This window comes from Tauraco erythrolophus, chromosome 8 (assembly GCF_009769465.1).
Source record: "Tauraco erythrolophus isolate bTauEry1 chromosome 8, bTauEry1.pri, whole genome shotgun sequence".
NCBI classification, from domain to species: Eukaryota; Metazoa; Chordata; class Aves; order Musophagiformes; family Musophagidae; genus Tauraco; species Tauraco erythrolophus.
The window spans coordinates 44,716,345-44,739,446 of NC_141472.1; the positions used below are offsets into that span (position 1 = coordinate 44,716,345).

The 23,102-nt window shown below is 44.8% G+C and overlaps 1 protein-coding gene across 1 annotated transcript in view; it reads right to left on the reverse strand.

Annotated features, from left to right (window-relative positions):
- Positions 1–3,283: 3,283 nt before the first annotated feature.
- Positions 3,284–23,102, reverse strand: part of ACVR1 (activin A receptor type 1) — a 28,516-nt gene continuing 8,697 nt past the window's right edge. Inside the window, exons 4-9 of the mRNA XM_009979665.2 lie at positions 18,783–18,882; positions 16,923–17,069; positions 14,515–14,790; positions 11,144–11,341; positions 5,459–5,589; positions 3,284–4,465 (exon numbers count right to left, since the gene is read on the reverse strand). Of these exons, the coding sequence (XP_009977967.2) occupies positions 4,331–4,465; positions 5,459–5,589; positions 11,144–11,341; positions 14,515–14,790; positions 16,923–17,069; positions 18,783–18,882 (987 nt within the window). The 3' untranslated portion in view covers positions 3,284–4,330. The remainder of the gene's footprint in view (positions 4,466–5,458; positions 5,590–11,143; positions 11,342–14,514; positions 14,791–16,922; positions 17,070–18,782; positions 18,883–23,102) is intronic.

A 23,102-nucleotide genomic window follows, 5' to 3' on the forward strand; every position in this document is an offset into this window, starting at 1 on the left:
AAGAGAATTCCTCCCTGTCCCTCCCTATCAAAATAGTTTAATACAGGTAGGTAAGAAAATTCTGGAAGGCTTGACATGGGTTTTTCAGGGAAAATTCCAGCACAGAAGGCCCACAAGGAAAGTTACAGACAAGTGGGAGGAAGCCTTCAGTGGCTTGCCTACAGCAGCACTAACGCGAGTCGCTGGCCTCAAAGAGAAATTCAAACAAAAAGCAACAACCTCCCCCCAAATCTGCAGTGCCTCTCTGGTTTTCCCAGCCTTCCTCCTGCTCCTGGTCACACCTACCAAGAAGACAACCGAGTCAGATGGTGCTACTCGCGTGCTGCTACGCTGTTTTACTTATTCTTCACACGCAGGGCCTCCTTCGGAGTGCTGCGATACGCGGCCAGGCACCGCGCGGATGACAACATCCCGGATCCACGCTGGCTGCGTACAGCGCGGGAATAACTCAGCTGCAGCTCTGGAACTGCCTGTGCCATCTCCATAGTAATAAATGCAGTGATGCCCTTCATGCAGCAGATTATATATAAGCATTCCAAATCTCCTTAGAAGATTAGATTTTTATGGGGGTACTAGAGGAACATCAATTAATAAACACGCTGGAAAACAGCGTGGAGGTGAGGGTGTTATGTTGATGTACACCACTTGGAAAACCCCCCCACGGCCCAAGCCTTGGCACCACGAGGGGAAAAGCAGCAACGGATTTTCTCCTATGACTGTCCAGACACCTGAAAATGAGGTTAAATGACACAGACCACAGATAATCCCTCACTGGCCATCCCTGAGTTTTATCTCCTCTGCTCCCAGGTGCACCACCCCCTGCTTCCCAAGAGGACTGTTCAGAACACTGCTATTTCCGACATTTTTTTAAAAGCATGGCCCCTGACTATCCTCAGTAGCAGCTGTACCTTAGAAAAACACAGTGCTGAATGACTTATCCCTAAGTTAAGGGATAAGAAATTGCTAAGGAATTACTTCTTATGATTATTTTCCGCTCAATTTTCTTGATTCGAGTTTGTCAGATAAACACCTAATAAAAAAATTAACATTTAAAATAGCTCAGTCAAAGCCTGGACCAAAAATACCTCATTAGCAGAGCATGAAAGTGAATTTTGTTTACAATAATCCCTGGATGTTTTGATATGCCAAAGGAAGCTACTAGCAGCAGCACCAGTGAGAACGACCTTGGCTGGCACATCGATGAGTGCCCAGGAGTCCTCGCTTGGGACCGACTTCTCTGCCCTGCCAGTAGCTTGTCTGGATAATCTTCTTTACCCAACATGGGATAAATGGGATATTACTGAGGTGTTTTCATGGTTTATGTTTTTATCCTTTAGCTGGTTATCCTGCTTCATAGACAGGGAGAGCCCAGACTCCAGTTTTAATTCAGGCTGAAGTTCCTCAGTCACGTCTGTGTCCGAACTCAGAAGAAGCCAGTGGTTCCCAGAGCCCGGCCCTGGAAGGGGCCTCTGGAGAACTGTGCGCTTCCTTCCCGCGGGCCCCGCATCCCGCGGCATCCCGACAGTCCCGGCACAGCGAACGCACCCGCGCCCGCTGCTGCCATTCCAGAATTCAGATCTTCAGAGCCAGCAGAGGAAAGCGCTATGGAGCGTACAGAGCTGATTCCAACCTGGAGTCCTGTCGTTCTTCTGCGTACGCCGCACTTTTCAGAGGATGCTACAGCGCAAAGAAGAGACGGATCAAGCGTTTAACACGACCACCTTCCCCAGTAACTGTCAGATGCTGCCACTTAGCATGTTGGCGTTTGAGAAAGGCACCGCAAATTCAGCCAACACGACAGCTGTGTGAGCAGGACAGGTTATCCCTCTCCTCCAACACCTGCACTGGAAAACGCCAGAGATGGGAAAACTCAAAGTAAGAAAACCCACAACTGACCAGCCACTTCAAACTCACGTTGCACATTGAACCTCCGCCTCTGGCTCTGCCCCCGTTTCTGCAGAGCCGCCTCCCCTCTCAGCTCCACCGCACAGCCGGGGACGGCTGGACATACCCGGAGCACCGCAGCCGCCCGGCACCACCGCAAGCAGGATGCCTCACTTCCCATTTCTTCTGAATACTGATGCCTGTTCCATCACATGAATGCATGTGAAAACCATCCGTGTGTGTGCACCAGCGCCTGGAACTGCAGAACTGGAGGCAACACTCTGTACCAAAAAGCCACCACTAACACAGCTCCTCCTTCTGCAGCTGTAACTGTCACCAGTCACTTCCATTCACGCAGCATCTTCAGTCCAACAGACTGATTCACTGTCCCTCCTGGGCTCAGTTATTTACCAGTCAGCCCAGCACACCCCACGCGCACAAACCAGTTTAAAGCAAACCGGGACGTGTTCAGGCAACTGAGCCTTTGACCTCCTATTAAAAACTAGCAATAAAAACTAATCAGATCCTGCTTTTCCTATATTTTTTGCAGTACTGTATCTGTTCAGATTCTTATCAAGTGTAATTAAGAGACGGGACCAGTTCAGTCGGCTCTGCAGAGCCTCAGCCCCACGCATTACCCCCCCTGCAAACTGAGCTGCTATTTCTACACTAGAAATGCAGGAAAAGAAAGGCATGTCGCTTGGCTGGAGCGGGACAAGGAAGACTGGGGCTGCGACAGAAAAACTACGGAGAAGCTGCAGGAGAGCAGAGTCTGGCAGCCAAAGCACAGAAGGAAAGCTCGGAGAAATTCTTTAACCCAGACAGGAATCATGTCCCAGTGGCTAGTTACTACCCAGGTCCTTAGACCACCGGGAGGATTTCAAGTCCATGAATAAAGGAGTTCTTCTCCAAGGATGAAAGGGCACCGTCACTTCCCAGTTACTCTTCCATTTGGCATAACAAAACCCATGAGAGTATCAAGAGGTACAGGCAGAGAAAACAGTTCTCTGGGTACAAAGCAGAATTCTTCCCCATGAGGCACAGGGATAAGGCACCTCCTTCTGCAAGACACGCTCCAGGAGGTTTGCACGGACATGGCTGATGCCAGTTTCCTGCTGTACTATTTTGGGATGCCATTCAGCACAGGAAAAACACACCCCGACAACTGCTGAGAGCCTCAGTACCTTGGTGTCCCACCCAGCCTTGACCTGGGCCCACTCTGGTCACCTGCGAGCGCACGACTGGAGGCACCCGCTGCTGCAGCAGTGCCCCTTCGCTACTAACAGGCAGTAAGAGAACTAAACCACTCTAGTTTGACTTGAAAACATTCTATTTAATTTATACAAATAACTACTAAATAGAAAAAGTAGATTAAAACAAAATAGTTATTTTTCTGGCAGAGTTTAAATGCATATTATATAGCTTAGAAGAAATAAAATGCATTTTTCCCCACAGCACTCATGACCTAAAATTACAGTTAACTCCTCCGTTGCTTCCCTCTTCTAGATCAGTAAGGTACTAGACACAAGGTCCTGTGGGTAATGGCTATATATATGTTCCGTATTCGAACCGAAAATATGTTAACAGACCACACACCTACAAATGTGAAGCACTTAAAATGTGATTATCGAGTTGTAATATGATAATACAGAAAACAATTTATGTTTCAGGTTATATAGTGTTACAAAAACATCTGTGTAAGAAATCATGAAAGAGGCCACATAAAAATAAGCTTTAACTTTATGCACTTATTTTACAGTTTAAAAAACTGGCAAGTGCACTAGTAATAAATAATTTGCAAGTTTTGTATAAACGAGAAATTCCTAATGTTCAGCATTATTGTAAACATCAGTACACATGTAAAATGCAGCTAAAATCTGACAGTTACATTTTCAGTTTACCAAATTCAATTCCTATTACTCAGGCATAGATCAATGTAGTATACAGCCAATCATATTTTTGGCAAGTCATGTCATTAAAATTAACAGTGACAGTGCAAGTAAGGAATGCAAAGAATTCCTAGTGCAATAAAGAAGAGAAGCACAGGCAATATTGCTGATTAAAATTTACCACTTCCATGTGTTCACCCTGGGAGTGATTAGGAGAATTAAAAAAAAAAAAAAAAGAAAAAAAAAAGAAAAAAAGCTGTTCAAAGCCATTATTTAATGCCCTGATCTTGTCTTAGGATTTCTCTGTCTTCCTTCAGGCCACTACCTTTGCAACAGTACATCCAGCGTGAGTCTTTATAGCTTGACCGTTTGCGAAATGCCCGTTGTAGTCACTGAGCAAAGTCCATAGGGTTCCGATGTGTCCCACACGGATGGCTCGGGAAGAACTTCTGCCTCTGTGAGTAGCCACATGGGGACCAACCGTATCAACTGTCCGGCCAGACTCCTTCCGAACCAGACCGATGCCTTCCCGTCAGGAGAGCACCACGAGAAGAAGGTCAACAGTCAGCTTTCAGTTTATCTAAGGAATTATCAATTTTGGTCAAAGTCTTTTTGATTCGCAGGGCTGTTAGTCTCGCTGATGGGTTTTGATACCAGCATTCTTTCATCAGCTTGGCAAGAGACGTTAATGTCTGGGGAAAGAACAAAGCCACAAAACACGCACGTAAGTACGCGAATCACGGGCCAAGCAAGCACTGGATCGAGTTAAGCACCGACACAGTAAGGCTTTGCTGCCTTATTAATACTCAATTTTCAGAGTCTACAGAGAGCGTTTACTGCTGTCTATCAAACATACAGCTGAAAAAAACCCAAGCTTGGTAAGTTGGTTAAACCAAGAGAATAACTAGACAATGAGCTGACTGGAGTGACAAGCTAGCATAATTTTAAACTAGGGAGTTTTTGGGTTTTTTCTAAGTAAACACTCCACAGAATCTCTTTGCAATGAAACCAACTCCTGCAAGATCAATGAAGGGAGCCAGGGGAGGTATAGATTTTCCACTGCAATTTCATCACGTCCAGTGCAACTTTAAACAGCCGAGAGTCACAGCTCTACAGATGGGACCTCTCACCCTTGCTGGCCCAAGCCAGCCATTAACATTCAAAGTGATCTCCACAGCTTCAGCAATAAGGAACAAAACAGCTGGTCAACATAGAGAGTCCAGACTCATTCTGATGCAGAAAAATAAACTTCAGCACTAGCCTTTCAAGAAACACCCCAGTCCTTTATCCTGTAGGCAGGAGAGACACCAAAATTCCGCTCTGAATCTGCACGCTTATAAGCCACAGAAAGTCCTACACCGACTACCTTCCCCTTAAACAAGTTTCTCCTTGTTCTCTCCAGAGAGAGCAGCTTTAAAACAGTCATTGTTAAACCATGCTAATAAAAGGTTAACCTGAATAGCTCAGACTTGACAGTCATAAGTTTGCTCACTGTGTTCTCTGCCTGCTCCAACATAAGAGTCCATGCCAGATGCTTCTGAAATCTGTACAGGTAATGCTCCTGACAAGGAGCACTGAGATCACTGCAATTTCAAGTGGTAACAGAAAATAACTTTCATGACTTTATTTCAAAAGAAGAAAGGTCAGCTCGTATCCTCTGCAACCCCCCCAGGCACACCACTCACAGGGTCTGAGAACCATCTGTTGGGAATGTTGGGCCTTTGCTGATCTACACAGACCACCTTCCTCATGTCTTCAAAACTGGGATCGTTTGGAACCAGGTCGTAAAACGGTGGTTTATAGTCTTCCACAATACCTAGTGAGACACAAACGAGAGAGGCGTTATTTAACGACCGTGTCAGTGACGCAGCGTTTCCGTGCAGAAGGAGAGGACACCTGACCTACCAGCAGCACAAAAACCTTTTGAAAGTTAAACCACCAGTGTCCAGCAGCCATTAAACAGCAGAGTAGGAGTCACTATCACAGGAACAGCTTTTTCTACCCAAAAATGTTAATTATTGGCTCATATTACAATTGCACAAAGTCAGAGCTATATCCATTTTGCAGATGCTTGAGCTGAAATGACAAGAAATAAATTCACTGGCCAAAAGACCATCTTTTATAATGCAAGGTGGTTTACTGACTACCACCAAACTGGGATTTCTACGAGCAAATGTAAGAGTTTTAAGGTCTGCATTGTGGGTTTTAATAGGCTTATCATATATTTTGCATGGTTTATGATTCATGAAAGAATCTAATAAGTATGTTGGCATCTACAGACCCTCACGCTGGTACTTCAAGTAATTTTACTTCTTGTTATTAAAAGAGTAAAATACCTCGGGTAACTGGCACCACACACGATCACAAAGCCAAACACCTGAGCACCTGTGGCATCCAGTGTCTGAATGCATTTTCTAGGACTCCCTTTGAAAAATGAGTTGACGTGTGTGTTCTCACAACTTGCCACTCAGCTTTCGGAAGACTGGCAGGCTCAAAAGCCTTTTGCCTACTCTAAAGCACGCGTACAGCACTGCTGTTTCATCAGTGGATTAAGCTCACAAATGATCCATAGGGAGCTCAGCTTTCTTAGGAAGCCAATTTAAAAACTGGTGTTCAAAGACAGGCGTTTGGGTCAGCAGCTTGGAAAAGCACTGAGCAAACGAGGCCCTCTGTGTACAGTAGGAACACGGGCAGAACAATCTTACAACTGCTTTTGAGCAGACTGGCAGCTGCCCCACAGCCAGACCGACAGGAAATCCAGGAGCGTTTCTGTTGATCTGGATATACTGAAGTTGAAAAGAGGTTCTCAAACTTTGCTGCACTGGTTGGGATTTAGTTTTCTTGTTCTATTGGGTCAAAGATCAAAATCCCATAGATCTGCTGTAAAAATCTGTAAATCCCTACCTGTAATGACTAGTTGAAACGGGAAATGGTCTTCAGGAATCTACAACTCCCTTAGAAAACAGTAGGGCATTCAAACATCTGGCTACCCAAGCGAGTTAGCGTAACGACATAACTGGCAGACGGCAGGTTTGCCCTGTGGTGCCCTGACAGACTGTATGACGTGCTGCGTGAAGAAGCATCACCCACCCTCCTCCTCCAAGCAGTTCAAGATTGCACACACCAATCATCACCTACAGGCCTGAACTCCGGTTTTTACACGTTTCCTGCTTCCTCCAAGAACACAGACAGCAGTTTACTGTGACAACTCAAGAATACAAAACACCTCTCGAGTATCCACGCTGTCTGCGCTTCCGTTTCGGAGGAAGCAGTGGCTTTGTAAGAGTCAAATGCACAACTTCAGAGCTACGTCATGCGGCTCTGAGGACGTTTCCAGGGTCATTAGGATATTACAGACGAACTTTATCACTAAAAGAGAGAGTCTGGCTCTGATTTACTATTTTCATGTGGCCTTTCCAAAGCATAGGGTACACAGCTGGCTGTTTCAGCTGAGCCACGCAGCAATAAACACGAAACGCTCTGGTCTAGCCTTTACTCTAATAGAGGGCTCCTAGAGCCCTCTGGTCTACCACTGCCAAACGTCGCAGACCCCGCGGGACCGCTGCTGGCTCCACGGCAGCCCGCCGGCAGTGCCAGCGAGCCACTGCAACCTCTAGCCCACACGGCTCTGCTCGCACAGCCGCCGCTGAACCGCGACACCCTTCCCTCGCCCACTGCCCCGGCACGGCGAGCTCGCCGCGAGGGAGACCCCGAGTCCTTCAGCACCACCCACAGCTCACCGCTTCCTGGACTGTTTTAAGATCACTTCTGTAATTTACAACATATTGTTGGTTTTTTTTTCCCCTGGAGCTGCTGGATTCTTGCTGCTCCAGTCAACTGGAACTCACAATACAGCGGCGTTTTCTTCACCTTTATTCCTCGTTACTGTGACGTCGGCTTGTCCTACACATGCAAGAATGGAACTGTTGGAGCAAAGCAAGACCTACAGAGACCTAAGCAGAGACACAGCACTGCAGATCTAATGACGACCGCATCCAGGGTGGCTTTGGGCAGTAACCACCTTTCAGCTTCTGCTGTTAATACCATTAATATCGAACGAGACCCCAACACTGGGAACGACAGTGAAGATTCACACGGAACAGAACCTCCAGGCACCAGGAAGGCAATGATGCACGGCACCGTACGCCAGGAAGGGAGTGCGTTCAAAGGCGGCGAACAACCACACTACAAGGAACAAGCACTGGTCTATTTAAAGAGAGTAAAATACTGATGTTGGGGCTTAAATCACATTTTTCAAGTAGAGAAAGAAATGCTGAGTGGCTCCTGCTACAGCAAAAAGACCATACATAAATACTCTTGGTTGTAGCAAAGGAGTTTCCTACTGCATTTTCCTCCTTAAGCCAAGCCACAACAGAAAAGTACTGAGAATCGCCGTGTCACTTTGAGGACCATGACATAAATTTATAAAATTTAAGAATTTTTTAAATTTTTCAAAATTAAAGTGTAGAGATAAAAATTAAAAAACTAAAAATCAGATTATCAGAGTCTCCACAAGGTACTAAAACAGGCTGAGCCAATGGAATAAACTTTACATTTCCAACGAGTCAACGTGAGATGACAAGTGTCCATCAGCACGGGACAGCAGCAGAAGTTTCTGATGCACATCTGAGAAGCGCCTCCAGGCCCCCTAAGATACACCATCACCCAGTTCACACAAGCGCGCTACCTTGACCCCAGCATGCTCACTCCCTGTGCCAAAGTCTTACTACAAACCAAACAGGGTTATCGGAGGGACCACCCGATGGGGTAATGATTCCCACACAGCTCAACACCCGGATTTGAGAGAAAACGTTTACTCCATTTCAAACCAGTGCAAGGAAGCGTAATTACTTACGGCAACAGCCAGAAATACGGAGCAACTGGAAGTAAGTACTGTGGAATTAGTATCACCGTTGTCTTAACCTTCAGACCTTACAGACAGGACCAACGTCACGACGTACCTGTGCTTCTGCAGCGGCACTGAGCTCAGCCCCATCAAACTGCTGAGGCATCTACCTACGGCCGTTGGCAGGTCTGCAGCCCGTGCGGAGCTTCACGCCACCTCGGTGGCGCTGCCAGCACAATCCAAGCTCTCTAGTCCAAAAGCAGCTCAGGTGAACTGTCTGTGAACTGCAGTTACTGCAGCAATACATATGTATCAAATCTGCACAGGAATATTTAAGTCACAGGTACTATTTCATGGAATTCTCATTTCAAGAGGTAACTAGCTAAGAGTGTGTGTATTTTTAATACACATTACGTACAGTACACACACACACAAGTACAGAGGTATATTCACATACAAAGAGAGCAAGACACCTACTATTCCACAAAGGACTACCGGCCTCCAAAACACCACTGTGGCAAGACAGAGTCCAGATGAACTACTCAAAATTTCAGACTGGCGATAAAACCAAACTTCTCAAAAGCTTACACGTGAAGTTTTGTCATCACCAAGGCCAACTGCTACGTTCAGACTGCACTCCACACGCTGCCCACGTGTAAGCACGCACCCCGTCAGTGCTGCTGGTCCCATCACCCACAGCCACGAGCGCAGCCCCTCGGCAGGCAGCACGGAGGAAGACCCGCTGGCTCCTCAGGCACTGGCTTCCCTTTCCATCCAGCGAGCACCACCCATGGCACAGTGAGTTAATCAATCCCTGCACAGCAAACCGATCGTGTTGCGGCGCCTGGCAGACTACAGCACTCTCAGACCACTGAGACAAAGTGCAGAACATAAAACTGCACTGAGGACCATCAAGTCACAGCTTAAGCTCTCGAGGCACCTGCACTGACATGAACTGCAACCCATTGGTCTCCAAATATTGGGAAACGCAATGAGCAAGTCTTCAGAACTGCCTAGGACATACATTTGCCAGCAGAGTACCTCAGAAGAAAAACTACCACTGTGCATTCACGAGACCATCCTCCTTTCTCTAATTACATACGCCTTCACCTGAGGTCACCATCACACTGATGCAGCTGACGTACGTTCTTGTATCAGAACAATACCTACTCCTTTTGCTGCTTACGTCTTCAAGTAACTCCTCTGACAGTGAAGGGAGAAGGAAGGCAAGGCCATGAGCTCAGCTCCAACCACTCCATGGAAAGCCAATGGAAGTTCCCTTCTGCTCCTGTGGTCAGCCCCGTGACTGCTGCTCACTATGGACCCTGCAAGTTGAACTGCATCTCCCCAAAACAGCTGTGCACCCACACAGATTACTACCCTGCTCTCTCGATGGCAGAGAACTCATTTTGGATCTCTTCAGAGCTATCAAAGCAAGCTCTCAGGCTCACAAGGAGACTGAAACAAGCCACCTGAGCCTACCTGATGCATTTGCTACCTCCAAATCGGCTTTGTTTAAGCACCTTGTAAGTATCTGAGAGAAAACAGGGGCTTGAGACAGTGCTCCAGGCCCCAGGGAATCTCCCAGCAAGCTTGGAAGGTCTGCAAATCTTCTCAGAAATGCCACCTTCCAGCAGCCTTCTCTTAACAAGCCTCACTGCAGTGTTTCAGGAGACAACTAGCTGCTGCGGCTCTGTGCTGAGAATTACCCTGAATAGGGCAATAATACTTTTTTTCTTTTAAATCACAGTTAAATTTTTTTGGCCACCAACAGATACCAGATGAAGTCAAAGATTCATGTTTAGGAGTAGTCCTGTACTTTAATAGAATAACAACATTTATTTGCTTCTAAAGCTGTTGCACATGTGCCTGTCCTCTCCCCACCCCCCATAGTCCAAGGTAACACATTTGGACAGGATTTCCACTGGGGTCGGGGAATGGAAAGGAGGTGATGCATGAGAAACGACACGAGGCTTAACAAAATGGTAATTTTCGCTAGAACTTGAGCTGAGTAAGTTGTTCACATGACTCTGTATTAGCTACCGTGAGCCTTCCCTGCCATACCCTTGGGCAGCCTACCTCTGTCCACTCACTGCTCCTCTCCACAAAACTGCTCATACTCCCTCCTTTGGCTCTCAACAGGTGCTTTTGGAGAACAGCTGCAAAGCTATTTTAGTCCTTTCCTCCAAAGTCTTCCCTCAAATTCTCACTTGCAATAGTTCCCATCAAAAAAAGGTGCCCTCAATTCTTCAGTTTGAGCCACTCTGACTACTGCCTCTTGATTTGGGATGTAGCAGGGGACCCTCTTCCTTCTCTGCCTTAACAGAAGTGACAATAACACTCTGCCATTGTACCCAACATATCAACAACTTCAACACAGGCAGCAAAGTGTCCAGAATCAAAATACTTTGGAGGTCCAGTATTTTGCTATGCATCCTATGCGTTTTGGCAGCAGATGCTTTGCTGTGAGCTATCATTTGCTTAACCCCTTCTAACAAGCAGCAAAGGAGCCCCAAATACTTACCGTTGCTAACCATGCGTCTAGCTACTTCCCAGAGGACGAGCCCAAAAGCCCAGATATCGACCCTTTTATACGAGTCAAAGCAGTCTGCCTGGATAGTTTCATCCAAGACTTCCGGAGCCATGTACCGTTTGGTACCCACACGGGGATTGTTCCCCACATCCAACTGATTCGTGCTTTGGGAGTGCATAACTGCAAGGCCTGAAGAACAGGAAAAAAGAAAAAAAGAAAATCACTGTTAAGTCCCCTTTAACACTACAGCAGCATTCGTTTAAGGTTACATGTGAGCAGTGACACTCATCAGACAGTTTCTCAAAAAGAAGGAGCCGAGAGTCCAACTGTCCAAAGACCAACTGGGTCAGCTCCAACCTAGCTATGAAAAACAGCCACTCTGTCCGTAGACTTAGACCAATTATCTCTGCAGGGATTACCACTGAGCATGTTATTGCGCTGTTGCAAAACGTTGTCATTAAGTGTTTTGCAGCCACTGGATGTCACCAGCGCTCTGAGCACGTATACACAGAAGGCCAAGCATCTCTTACGTAGAAGAAAACAATTTTACATGACATTCAAATTTATTTATAGAACTTTTGGGTAGGTGGATATATCCTAACTGTGGGGAAGAGAGAAGAAAAACACTGCGTGATGGATATACACAAGTTAAAAAAATAAAGCTGGAAAATGAAAAACACCGTATTTGTAGTAGCTTGAAAAATAAACATCCTCAAGCTGATCTAAAAATGAGTCAGTCAAAACCACTCTACCTTGTTTCTACTAATTACTAAACATTTAAGCAAAGAACATTATGTGAGGGACTAAATTACTGTAAAATTGGAAACACACAGAGTACTCATTTTGCCATGGTAAACAGAGAGCACTGCAAATTGAACAGCAACAGGTGCATGACATAACTAAGCAATAGAAAAGACGACACAAACTCTCCCTAATTTCCTCAACAACTCTTGTAAGAATAACATATACTATTTACATTTAACATGAGTTTATTTTAGATGGAACTTAAAAACCTTTTTAACTCAGTCCCACAAAAAATTAACCTATCATCAGATCACTAATTTTTTCTCTTTCCAAAAAACAGTCTGTGCTTCACTGTAAAAAAGAAATATTGGAAAACACTTTCCTACAATTTAAATGCACTTGAAGTAATCCCAACTTGCAAGAAAATGCTTATGCCACCTCTAGAAAGATACCATCTACTAATCCCATTATGGCTGAGAAGATAATTTGGAAAGCCTGCTCTCCAGATAAAAGTATTTTTTGTCACACATATAGGACATACATTTACACACACACTTTTACATTTATATATTTGTTTATGTTTATATTCATTTATATTATACCATATGTAGGAATTATATATTTATTTTTTTTTAAAGTCGCATACTGGAAAGAAAGGTTAGAAAAGAAACTTCCTGGCAAACTCTGGATGTCAAGACTTTGCAGAGCACTTTGATAAAAATCATAAAACTCCATCCAAACTGGGCAAACAGACTCAACACCCTAAATATTATACTCAAACAGACAGGCCAAAGGTTTAAGGCTGAGGGAGGCAAGTCAGCATCCCGCATGCTACAAACTAAGAAAGTGTTGCAAGAGGGTCAGGGGACAGCAATGTTGTAATCAGGTTCTCATCACGGTGGCATCTGTGCTGTTTATGAGAGTTAGGGAGCAGATACTGCACTGCTTCGGCTTCTTTTCACCTCGGGAGATCTCAAAGCACGTTTAACTTCGGGACACAAGTGCTTGTCAGAGCAGCTCCTACTTCAAGATACTAATTCTTTTAAAAAGAGAAAAAAAAAGAGCTTGACAGGCATACAAATCGATGAAACAACATTGGTTTTCAAGACACCAAAAAGTGCTCTTTAGTATACTGGAGTATCTGCTAGACACAAAAACTGGGCAAATACATTTTGTTAGCATTCTTTGCCCCCTCCTCACAAATCCCAACGGCCAGTCACTACTCCGTGTGGAGGGGCAAGGGGAAGGAGGGAGCCATAGGAGGGCTGGTTTTTTCTTCTTTTTGTATAAGCATTTCTCTGCTGTTCTATAAAGTTGCTCAACTAAGGCCTATTGCCACGCACAGGAATTGCTTCAGAAGTAGAAGGGCACAACTTTTCCACAGTGCTGACAAGACCGAAGCGGGACTGACACCCGTCCTTGGACTTTACCGCACAGCTTCTGCTTAGCCAGACCCTGCTTGAAACGGCCAGATTTGTAACTGCAGCTCTGGACACTCGGGTTGCTGCTGGAGATATTAGTTCCCAGCACGGCTTGCCGAGGGACGAGCAGCCAATTCCCAAAGCTCCCGCACGTGCTGTGCTGCCCGTCCGCAGGACACACACCACGCTGCGCTGCAGTCCAGGCGCGCGGCACCCTGGCTGCCGCAAAACGGACATATCGAAGCGGTTCTATTGCTCTGTTTTCAGAGCTGACACCTGTTCTTAACAGGTACATGGCACATCCAGAACCTGGTGTGACTGACGGAATCCATGTCCGGCTTAGCTCTGGGCAGCTGCAGTGAGTCTTCCCATCTGCTCATACCTACCAGTCTCCAAATGCCATTTTTCTCGCATGGCACACGTGTTGAAACAGAGGGGGAGACCAGAGGAAGAAAAAAACGCAAAGCTATACAGAGAAAAAGGGCATGAATACATGCCAGAGGTAACAAACTCTTTGGTAACTCTCCTTTACAGATAAGCAGCAAATTAAGAACGTGTCAGACACAAGCCAGAGGACTTCACATTTTAAAACACACCTATTTTTTCCGCCATAAAAACTAACTGGGAAACATTTATTGCTGTGTGCTCTCAGAAAATTTCTCAGATATCTGAAGCCTCTAGATAAATAACATAGTAAATTTAGCTTAATTAGTGTGATATCAACTGATACCAGTATGTGCTGTCCCCTCCCCAGTGTGAACTATAAATGCTTCTAAAGGCCAATCTCTGAACTTCTCTGTTTTCAGCTTAGTGCTCCATTTTTTACTCACTATTCCCTCTGCAGATTTAGCTGGGCCCAGGCGTGGGGCTTTCACGTTTGCCCTGTACCTCATGCCCCTGGGGAAAAAGCGATGGGAACTACACAGCAGAACTATTATTAAAAACCCTCCCATCTCCCGGTACACTTTTCATCCAGCCGATGGCTCCCCAGGACTGGGGTTCCACCTCCATCTTCCCCCTTCTCTTCAGAGAAAAGGAAAATAAACCTGCCAGACACATCCCCGGGCACCGACGGGCACCGACGGGCGCTGCTGCCGCTGCTGCTTCGCGGCTCGACGAGCGCCACCTGGCGGGCGCGCACCGCGCCGCGGGGCCGCGCAGCGGGCCGTGGGAACGCGCGGAGCGGAGCCGACTCACCCAAATCCGCGATGCAGCACTGGCCGTTCTTCTTCACGAGGATGTTCTTGCTCTTGAGGTCGCGGTGGGAAATGGCGGGCTTGCCCTGCGTGCCAAAGATCTCGATGTGCAGGTGCGCCAGGCCGCTGGCGACGGAGAGCACGATGCGCAGGCAGCTCACCGTGTCCAGCGTGGTGAGCTGCAGGTAGTCGTACAGAGAGCCCATCTCGTGGTAGTGCGTGATCAGCCACAGCTGGGTACTAGAGTTTCTGGAAGTCATATCGGATGCAATAAATCCTACAAAGAGAAGGGGGGGAAAAAAAAAGGAGGAACAGCAAAATAAGATGACAGAGCTCCTTGAAGACTCCTCCAAGAAAAGAATCAATACGACTGGGCCCCTCCTGCAGTTTAAAACTTTGTTTAATTTAAACATCTCCGCAATTGTACTGCACTGAAAACAGACTACAGGTACTATCAGGATGAGAAATGAGCTGACATAAGTCTGTTCACAAGAATGTATTTAGGTATTCTGTCAGACACACTAAACGACTACTTGTTAGGACCACATACTTAAAGAAAAAATAAAATAAAAATTAATTTTTTTTCCTCCTTCTTGAAGGACTTTGGGGTGGGGAAGTTTCCAGTTAAACCAAAAGACCACCAGGTTGTAGCACATCTGCCGCTGTCCGCTCAACCAGACCACCCTGGAAAGAGGCAACACCTCAAACAGGCGAGTGAGAGGTAATCACTTCCATTTTTACGGACAGCAAGCCGCCAGCGCAGGCTGCTGAGAAAAGGGTTAAACAGGTCTCATGCATGCATCCCATCCCAGTAAACAGACATTACATACTGTGCCAGCTTCACGTCTACATCCCAGGTAAGTCTATTGGGAGCACTTCTGACACTCAGCCTTGACATGTGGGGACAGCAAGTTTTTGACATGTCAAGGCTGACTGTTGGAAGTGCTCCGAATAGTAATTCCACTTCAAATACTTGGAAAAGTGCAGTGCCTTAAAACCGAACCCAAAATTCAGGAGTGGCTCCCTTCCTGTTACCTCTGAATTGATTGTGTACCAGCACACTGGTGACCTCAATAGCTTTACCCAGGAAGCAACAAAAGTGTTATTCCCAAATCAGAAGAACAAATCATGTTTATTAAGAGCCCACATATGACATTTGTCAGAAAGAACACCCACTGCTTTCTCTCCTGAAGTCAGATTTCTGCACAATGTGGCACTTTCGTAAGTTGTGATATTGTTTAATACCACGTCTAAAAAAAATTCTATAAAATAGTCGACAAATTTGACAGTTATCAAGAAAGACTAAACATGGACAGAGGAATATGGGAAACATGTAATGCAATTTCAGCCAAGTCACTTGCTCTCTCAGGAAGCCAAGTTCAATAACTCACATTTCAGGAGGCCACCAAATTATTTTTGTCATAACAAGGGAACTGCTTCAGGAAACACTAGACAAACACCTAGCAGGGTGAGCTAGAGCCAAGGAATATTCTCTGACAGGAAACAAGAATAAGCAGCCCAAGTAAAACTGATTGAAGACAGACAGATTGCGGGTGAGGTAGTGTCAGCACTCACAAATAAAAGCAGCAGCATATTTTCTAAAGGTGGCACACCAGTGAAAGAAGGTCACGACCACTCAGAATCCAAAAGGCTGCTTAAACTTTGGCCATGGCTCACAACACAAAAAATCCACTTTAAGCTCTCAGAACTGAGCACACAAGGTACATGGGACACAGAAGATTCAAAATCGTTGTACTTTCATATTCGCCGGGAATTGAGATACCTCATAAAGGGGCAACTGCAGTTGAAGTTCAAACACTGAAGGAGCTCAGTTTGACCCCGAGCAGAACAGTTAAACAGAAGAAAATAACGGATTCACACCGCACTTTATTCAGGCTCAAGAAAAAGTATTCCAATCTCACTATAAACTCCTCCCCACTTTTTCTCCCTTCGTTTCTCCCAGGTACACTGAAGTTCTAATAAAACATAGATCCACCAGAACTTCTCCACCTAACGCATCGTGCAACACTCTTCTGCCATTTGGCTGTCCTGCAACAAGGGCTGCGAGGGTGAATTCCTAACACGCGTGTCTGTGGCACCTCCATCCTTCTCTGCACTCTGCTGCCAACAATTGGTTAGTCTGGTTGACGGCTTCTTGCTAGCATATTGCAGGAGGACAACGCTTCATGGTTGCTACACCACCTTCTCCAGTTCAGACAGATTTTAGCACCATCCTGCAAGCCTCCCCCTGAAAATTTCCCTTTGAATATTTATTGCAAACACAACAACCTAATCTCAACGATTTGCAAGATGACTCGCAAATCCACAGTGCTTTGCAAGGGAACCGTTCAGTTAACCCACCTTTACACCAGCCACACGAGGAAACATGAACATGGTTGTTCTACCTACCTAAAATATTTTCATGCCGCAGCAATACAGTGTTGTACAATTCAGTTTCCCTGAACCAGGATTTTTCATCCCTAGAAGAGAAGATCTTCACAGCAACATTTTCTCCTTGCCACTGACCCCTCCAAACTTCTCCATAACGGCCCTTTCCTGGTGAGGGAAAAAACACAGTAAAAGTTGTCAACTAACAGTTTTCACAGGGCAGCAGGACAGGAGTAGCTGCTAGCACAGAAGCTCAGTCATGGCCCAAACACCACACTGATGTAGTTCCATCACCCCACGTACACTTTTTACCACTTTATAGTCACACTGTGCTCCACTGTCCCTTAATTTTTCCTGTTTGTTTCAACTGCAAGCTCAGAGTATGGATCTCTCCTCCTTGCACGTTGGTACAGTATACAGAGCCTTTGTACTGGGCAGGTGTAATTATTCAATGACCAGCAACGAAAGCACGGCACCAGCTTAAGCAACTTTGGCAACGTGCTACAAGGCCCGTGTACACAAATCCAGGAATTCTGAAGTTAAGAGGAGAGGAAGGATATATAATGCCAGGGATACAGCCTTTACATTTCTATTACATCATCAGCCCTTCCAAAAATGATCAGCACAGCCAGACATACAAAGTGCAGAATGCCGATTTGAAAAAAAAAAACCCACAACAAAAAACACACCCACCACTACCAAAAGAGCAACAACAACAACACCACCACACCCACAAACAAAAAAGGGGGGAAAAAACCCAAACACAAAATTCAAAAAACCCACCCCTGTCCTGTTGAGAACAGGACATAGTCTGCATGCCAAGGTTTTTACCAAATAGCTTAGAAGAACGTAGGAAATTATCGAGTACCCAAGAGCAAAGCAACATCCTGGATAAGTCACAATGGAAAAATTCTGGTTCTTGCCACTTCCATCACACCCCAAATACGATGGCCTCAGGCTTCATGCAATGAATTGTGCTAGATTTGACAACTATAAATATCCAAATTCTTTTTTCCCCTACTAGAATCAATCATTATCACGCCTTCCTCACCTCCTTAGTGCCAGTACAGCACCTTGGCTCAATGCCTCTGCCTCAGGATACCTTTGTCCCAAATGCTTCCTAAAATTACTAAATTCAAATTTAACCTTATTCAATTAATTTTATATATGTATATATATCTCTGAAGAAAAATGTAATGGATTCTTGAAACTAACACTGAAGTCCTGCAAAAAATTAAAGACCCAGAAGAGTTTTAGGAAAGAATTACTAGAAAGATTCTCTCTTTTAGGGGAAAAGAGCAACAGTGCATCATTGCCTGCACGGTCTCAGAGCAACAGTGCAGAGCAAGTAAGCTACAAAACATTTCCCATTCCAATGGCACAAAATCACAGGGGTCTTTTGTTTCGTTTTTTAAATGCCACTTTAGCCACTTTGCTTGATGCTTCAACTCCAGATCTCAAATCCAGATGATCCTTCTCTAATTCTAAAGCTTTCTAACTGAACATCATTTAATGAACAAATGTGTTTCACAGTTCGACAGTTTCAAACTTCAAACTGAGCTTGCTTTTCTAAGAGAGTCATTTATTTAGCTTAACAAAGTATCCAAACAAACCTAGTTGTTTGCATTTTCTAGCATCGCCTTACTGAACAAAGCTTTAATTTTTCAAAGCACAGATGATGTTTGCCCCTTTCTTCTGCACAGACCTCAAAGGAATTTTTTCACTTCACTTTCCAAAACCAAATATGTTCCATAAGCTGAAGCCTGAAATGTTTCATACAAGCAACTGAGGAAAAGCAATTGATTAGGACGGGAGACAAAGCCTTCTCTCTGCATGTGTTACCAAGACTTGGCCCTAGATGTGAACCAGATCGATACTAACCTACACACTCCACCAGCGTGATCTGGCGAGCCACCGTTCTTTGCACCAAGAAAGGAAGTCCAGAACCACTTCCAGATGTGCAGGAATGGTCCAATAAATCCTGTTCAAAAGTAAAAGCAGAAATTTACAACCTGTGAGAAACAACATTTTTCCCCCCATTTAAATACACAAGGGTACACCACCTCGCAGGACGGGTTAAATCAGAGCTCCTTGGTATCTCAAGGGCTCTGGTGATGCCATCTGGTCACTCAGGATCAAGACATACCATTGCCATCAGCGTACAGATGGACAGAGAATGCTCTTCCCAAGATTTTACCACTTCAAAGAACATCCCATGCGCAGAAGAGGCTGGTGGGGGGCTATAACTGAGGCATAGTCACTTTCTGTTGGAAATTTTACACACAACACAACAACGAACAGCAAACAAATCAAGCATCATTCCACTCTCAGATTTCTTATTCTGTCTCTTTTATTTGGCATTACAGTATCACTTTGTTTAATAAATAAACTACTGTTTAATAAATAAATTATAATAAATTCACTGCCTGTGAACCTGGAAGTTGACTCGCAGCCTATGAGCTACCCTCTGTAGTGAAATTCCACCCTTTTTCAGCACTTTGTTTTTCTCCTGCTTAGCCTATGCTCTCTCAATTCTGCATCCGTCACCTATTTCAAAAAGGTTAATATCAACTTTTTTTTTTACCCAAATTTTTTGTCTTGCAATAATCTGAGCCAGCTTAACAAGAAACAAGCTTGCTTTCTCTGATTTTTCCTATACCCAAGACCTTAATCCCTATAGTCAGCAGAAAGAAAAGCAGCATTTACTTTTGAATATTCCTGCAGACCAGTCAGCTGTGGTTTCTCCCAATTACAGATGCCTGGAAGGGCACAGCAACACAAACGTGTTTTCACCAACTAGAGCTCAGGTCAGTCTCAGCCCTACAGACCTGTGCTATCGGATACTCTCGAAATCTATTTCAACAATTCCTGTGAATAAATGTGCATTAGGAAGAGACATTCGGGACTTAAAATTTTTTTATTATTATAAACAGACTCTAGAAAGAGCCACAGCTGAAAGTTTCTAATCGACATGGCAAGACAGATAAACCCAACGCATTCCTGTGACACAGCTTGCTTTTTCAGCACCTTTTTAACTCGTGGCCTGCACGCAATTGGCGCTCAGCTGACCGTTTTGTTTGAAGTAACACGGGGAGGGGAGTCAGTCCTGCCGAAAAACCCTGCGGATGGGTAACTGGGGCCCGTGCAAGCGGAGCGGAGAGGTGCCAGCCCACAGCTGGCGTCCTGGGGCTCACAGGGCCCCTACGGCGTCCCTAGCTGGTGCCCCCAGGACGTGGGCTGTGGGCTGGCACCTCTCCGCCAGCTGTGGGCTGGCACAGGTAACAGCCATGGGAAGTTCTGGCCCAAAATATTCAAGTTCGGTACAGTGATTTATAACAGAAAACAGTTTTAAAAATCAACACAGTGACAGGAGTACTACCTGTATCACCTACACTAGGTACGTAACTGAAACTCCAGAAAATTTTCCGTGACAAGTCTTTCTTAAAAGTTTTTATCAGTTTCTGGTATTTTTAGTGCATGGAAACCAGACTTTCAACTGTAAGCTTACAAAAACAAGAGTAAGATTCTAAGTGAATGTTAAAATCCTATTAGCCTTTTAAAATACTAATACCCAGCTACTGTGGTGGCTAGGGCTCCCAGACTAGTTCAAAGCATTAACAACTGGCTACGTTGTATTACTGGACTTCTCTCTTTTTTTCTTTACAAAGGAAAGTAGGATAAAAAAAAAAGTATAATCATAATCAACTTCCTAGTATTTCCAGCAAACCACTGGGTTTAACCAGACCCGATGAAATCTCCTTTCTCCTAACAATTTTTTAATGAGTGCTCAAGAAAAAGATAATTTAGGAATGACAGGAGACTGCCATTTTGCTTTTAATGCAAACCGAGAGCTCATTTTCCTTCCTACTTGTACCAGAAAGAAGCAAAAACCTATCTGCAGTGACTGTAAAAACAAGATTTGAAGAGGCCACAGCTCTTTCCATTTCCCATTAGGAAGCTTAGGGCTTTAAGGATATGCTACCCTATGGAGACTAATCCAAACTGTAAACTAATCTAATGTGTAACAAAGCCAGCAATTTAAAACACAATGGAGAAGAAAAATCTAGACTTTAAAAAAGACTTGCTGTTTAGATGAACGTTTAGAGACAAGGAGCTATCAAAATTTTTTGTACATCACCAACACTCAAGAGGCACAGCAGAGGCACTGCAAAGGTAAAGCTATCAGGGTCTGGTAGCTGAAAACAAAACAGCTCCATTAGACCAAACCTTTACAGTTGACAACTGCTTCAATTTCTTTTAAAAACAATTTTGATTTATTCTTCTCAGGTTTTATCACCGTTCCCAAGTAACATTAAATGACTTGAAGCGCAAAAGGTTTGCAAATGGAATGGCAACGGTCTTGCTGATAAGAGTTAAGAGCTGGTAAAAGCTGGAAGTCAGTCCCTGAAGACAGATAATCAGTCGCACACACGCCCAGTTCATGGTGAACAGACCCAAACTGGCTGGTTTGAAATGGTAACACAGAACCTCACCTCCTGGCTAATTAAAGAGAGCCAAGGCATTATAGTAACCATTTCCAAGGACAGCTCACATAGGGCCAAGCTGAAGCAGAACAGCAGGGCAGGAGCAGGAAGCTGCTGCAGTTTGCACCACGCTGGATCCCGCAGTTACATGGAGTGCCTGGGTATTTCCAGATCTGAGGGGGAGGCAGTTGCCATTGCTCCACCTTACCAAGGAAGCTGGCATTTAAAAGCCAACACTGTTACCAGAGGCACCGCCCTAAGATCCCTCCAGATTGGTATCTTGTCTCTGACCATACCCAAAACAATGCCCTTTATTAGGTTATTACAAGTGGAGTGAACTGGGGGAGTAGACACAGAGGAGCATTAGACATATGGAAGTATTTAGGAGCACTGGGGTATTACAGTATTGGGATACTAGAAGGGAAGGGAATTAGAAGTGAATATGGGAATACTTTAACATACGTGATACTCTAATGCTCTCCCAGCCTCACAGAACATTCAGCTCAGAGACCTCCTAAGCTGGACTTTTGTATATATATTTTTTTTTAATATGATTATCAACATACAGTCTTCTCATCCCGTTGCTCTTTGAACATATACAAACCTCTAGCAACTAGGAAAATCGTCGGGCAAGGAGTTCCACCGGTTCAGTTACCACTGTGTCAAGAACCACCTTCCTTATTTTTATCCTTGCTCTTACTTGCTACATTTTGGTGCCTCCCCCTGTCATCCTACCGCAGGAGGCGAACAACAGACTCCTGTCCATCCTCTCCTTACCACTGCCATGTTGTGTGTCTCCATCAGATGCCCCCATGCCCTTAGGAGAAGCAGGCTCTGATTCCTGGCTGAAGCACTGTTTCCTTACTTGCTCCTGACATAGGCTGTTTCAAAACCGCATACTGGGGCATCCAGATGACCAGGAGTCTGATTACTCAGTTTTAACCTGTTCTTCCTTAAAGACAAATCATCTCTGCTTCAATGGTATCCCTTACCGGTCAACTCAAACCCTGAAAACTTCCTCGTCAGGACATACTGTCCTGTGAGTGACAGTTTTCCACGTGACTCTCCAGCACTTACTCACAGCAGTGTTACAGAAACACCTCTGCCTCGAAACAGAGAGATGCTGGAAATAGTTTCCAGCTCCCCAAAATAGTTCCATTTTTTGAGCAGTCCCACAGATCTTTCTTTTAATAAATTCCCATAGCTGGGCCTGCAAAGTGGTTGTCAACTTTCACGTGAGGAGGTGCATCTGTTTTCTGGGGTACTACTATTTTTTTTTTTTTGGGACATAGTCAAAGCTGCTTCCTTAGTTGGTGGTAACCAACATTTTTTTAAGGAAGATATTGAAGGTTATTCCTCAAAGAAACACCCATTTCAGTTTCTCTCTCCTACACGGAGAAACACAGTCCAAACCAGAAAGAAAATACCTAGTCAGTGCATTTGGCAGCATATTATTAAAAATATTTGTGTTTTGGACCATTTTTCTTTAGCGACTTTTCAACCCTGCAGTGAAAGCAATTATGGCAGGAGAGCAACAAAATGGAAAATGTTTTCCAATCTCTTCATGTTGAAGAGATTCTATCTTAGAAACGCAAGAGAAAACTTCTCTTTGCATTGGTTTCAGAAACACTCGAGCTGCCTCCAAAGCCCTACCTGCTCAGTTTCGATAAAGCGTGGGAAAGCTCCTGGGAACACTTTTTTGTGGCCCCAAGTGAAA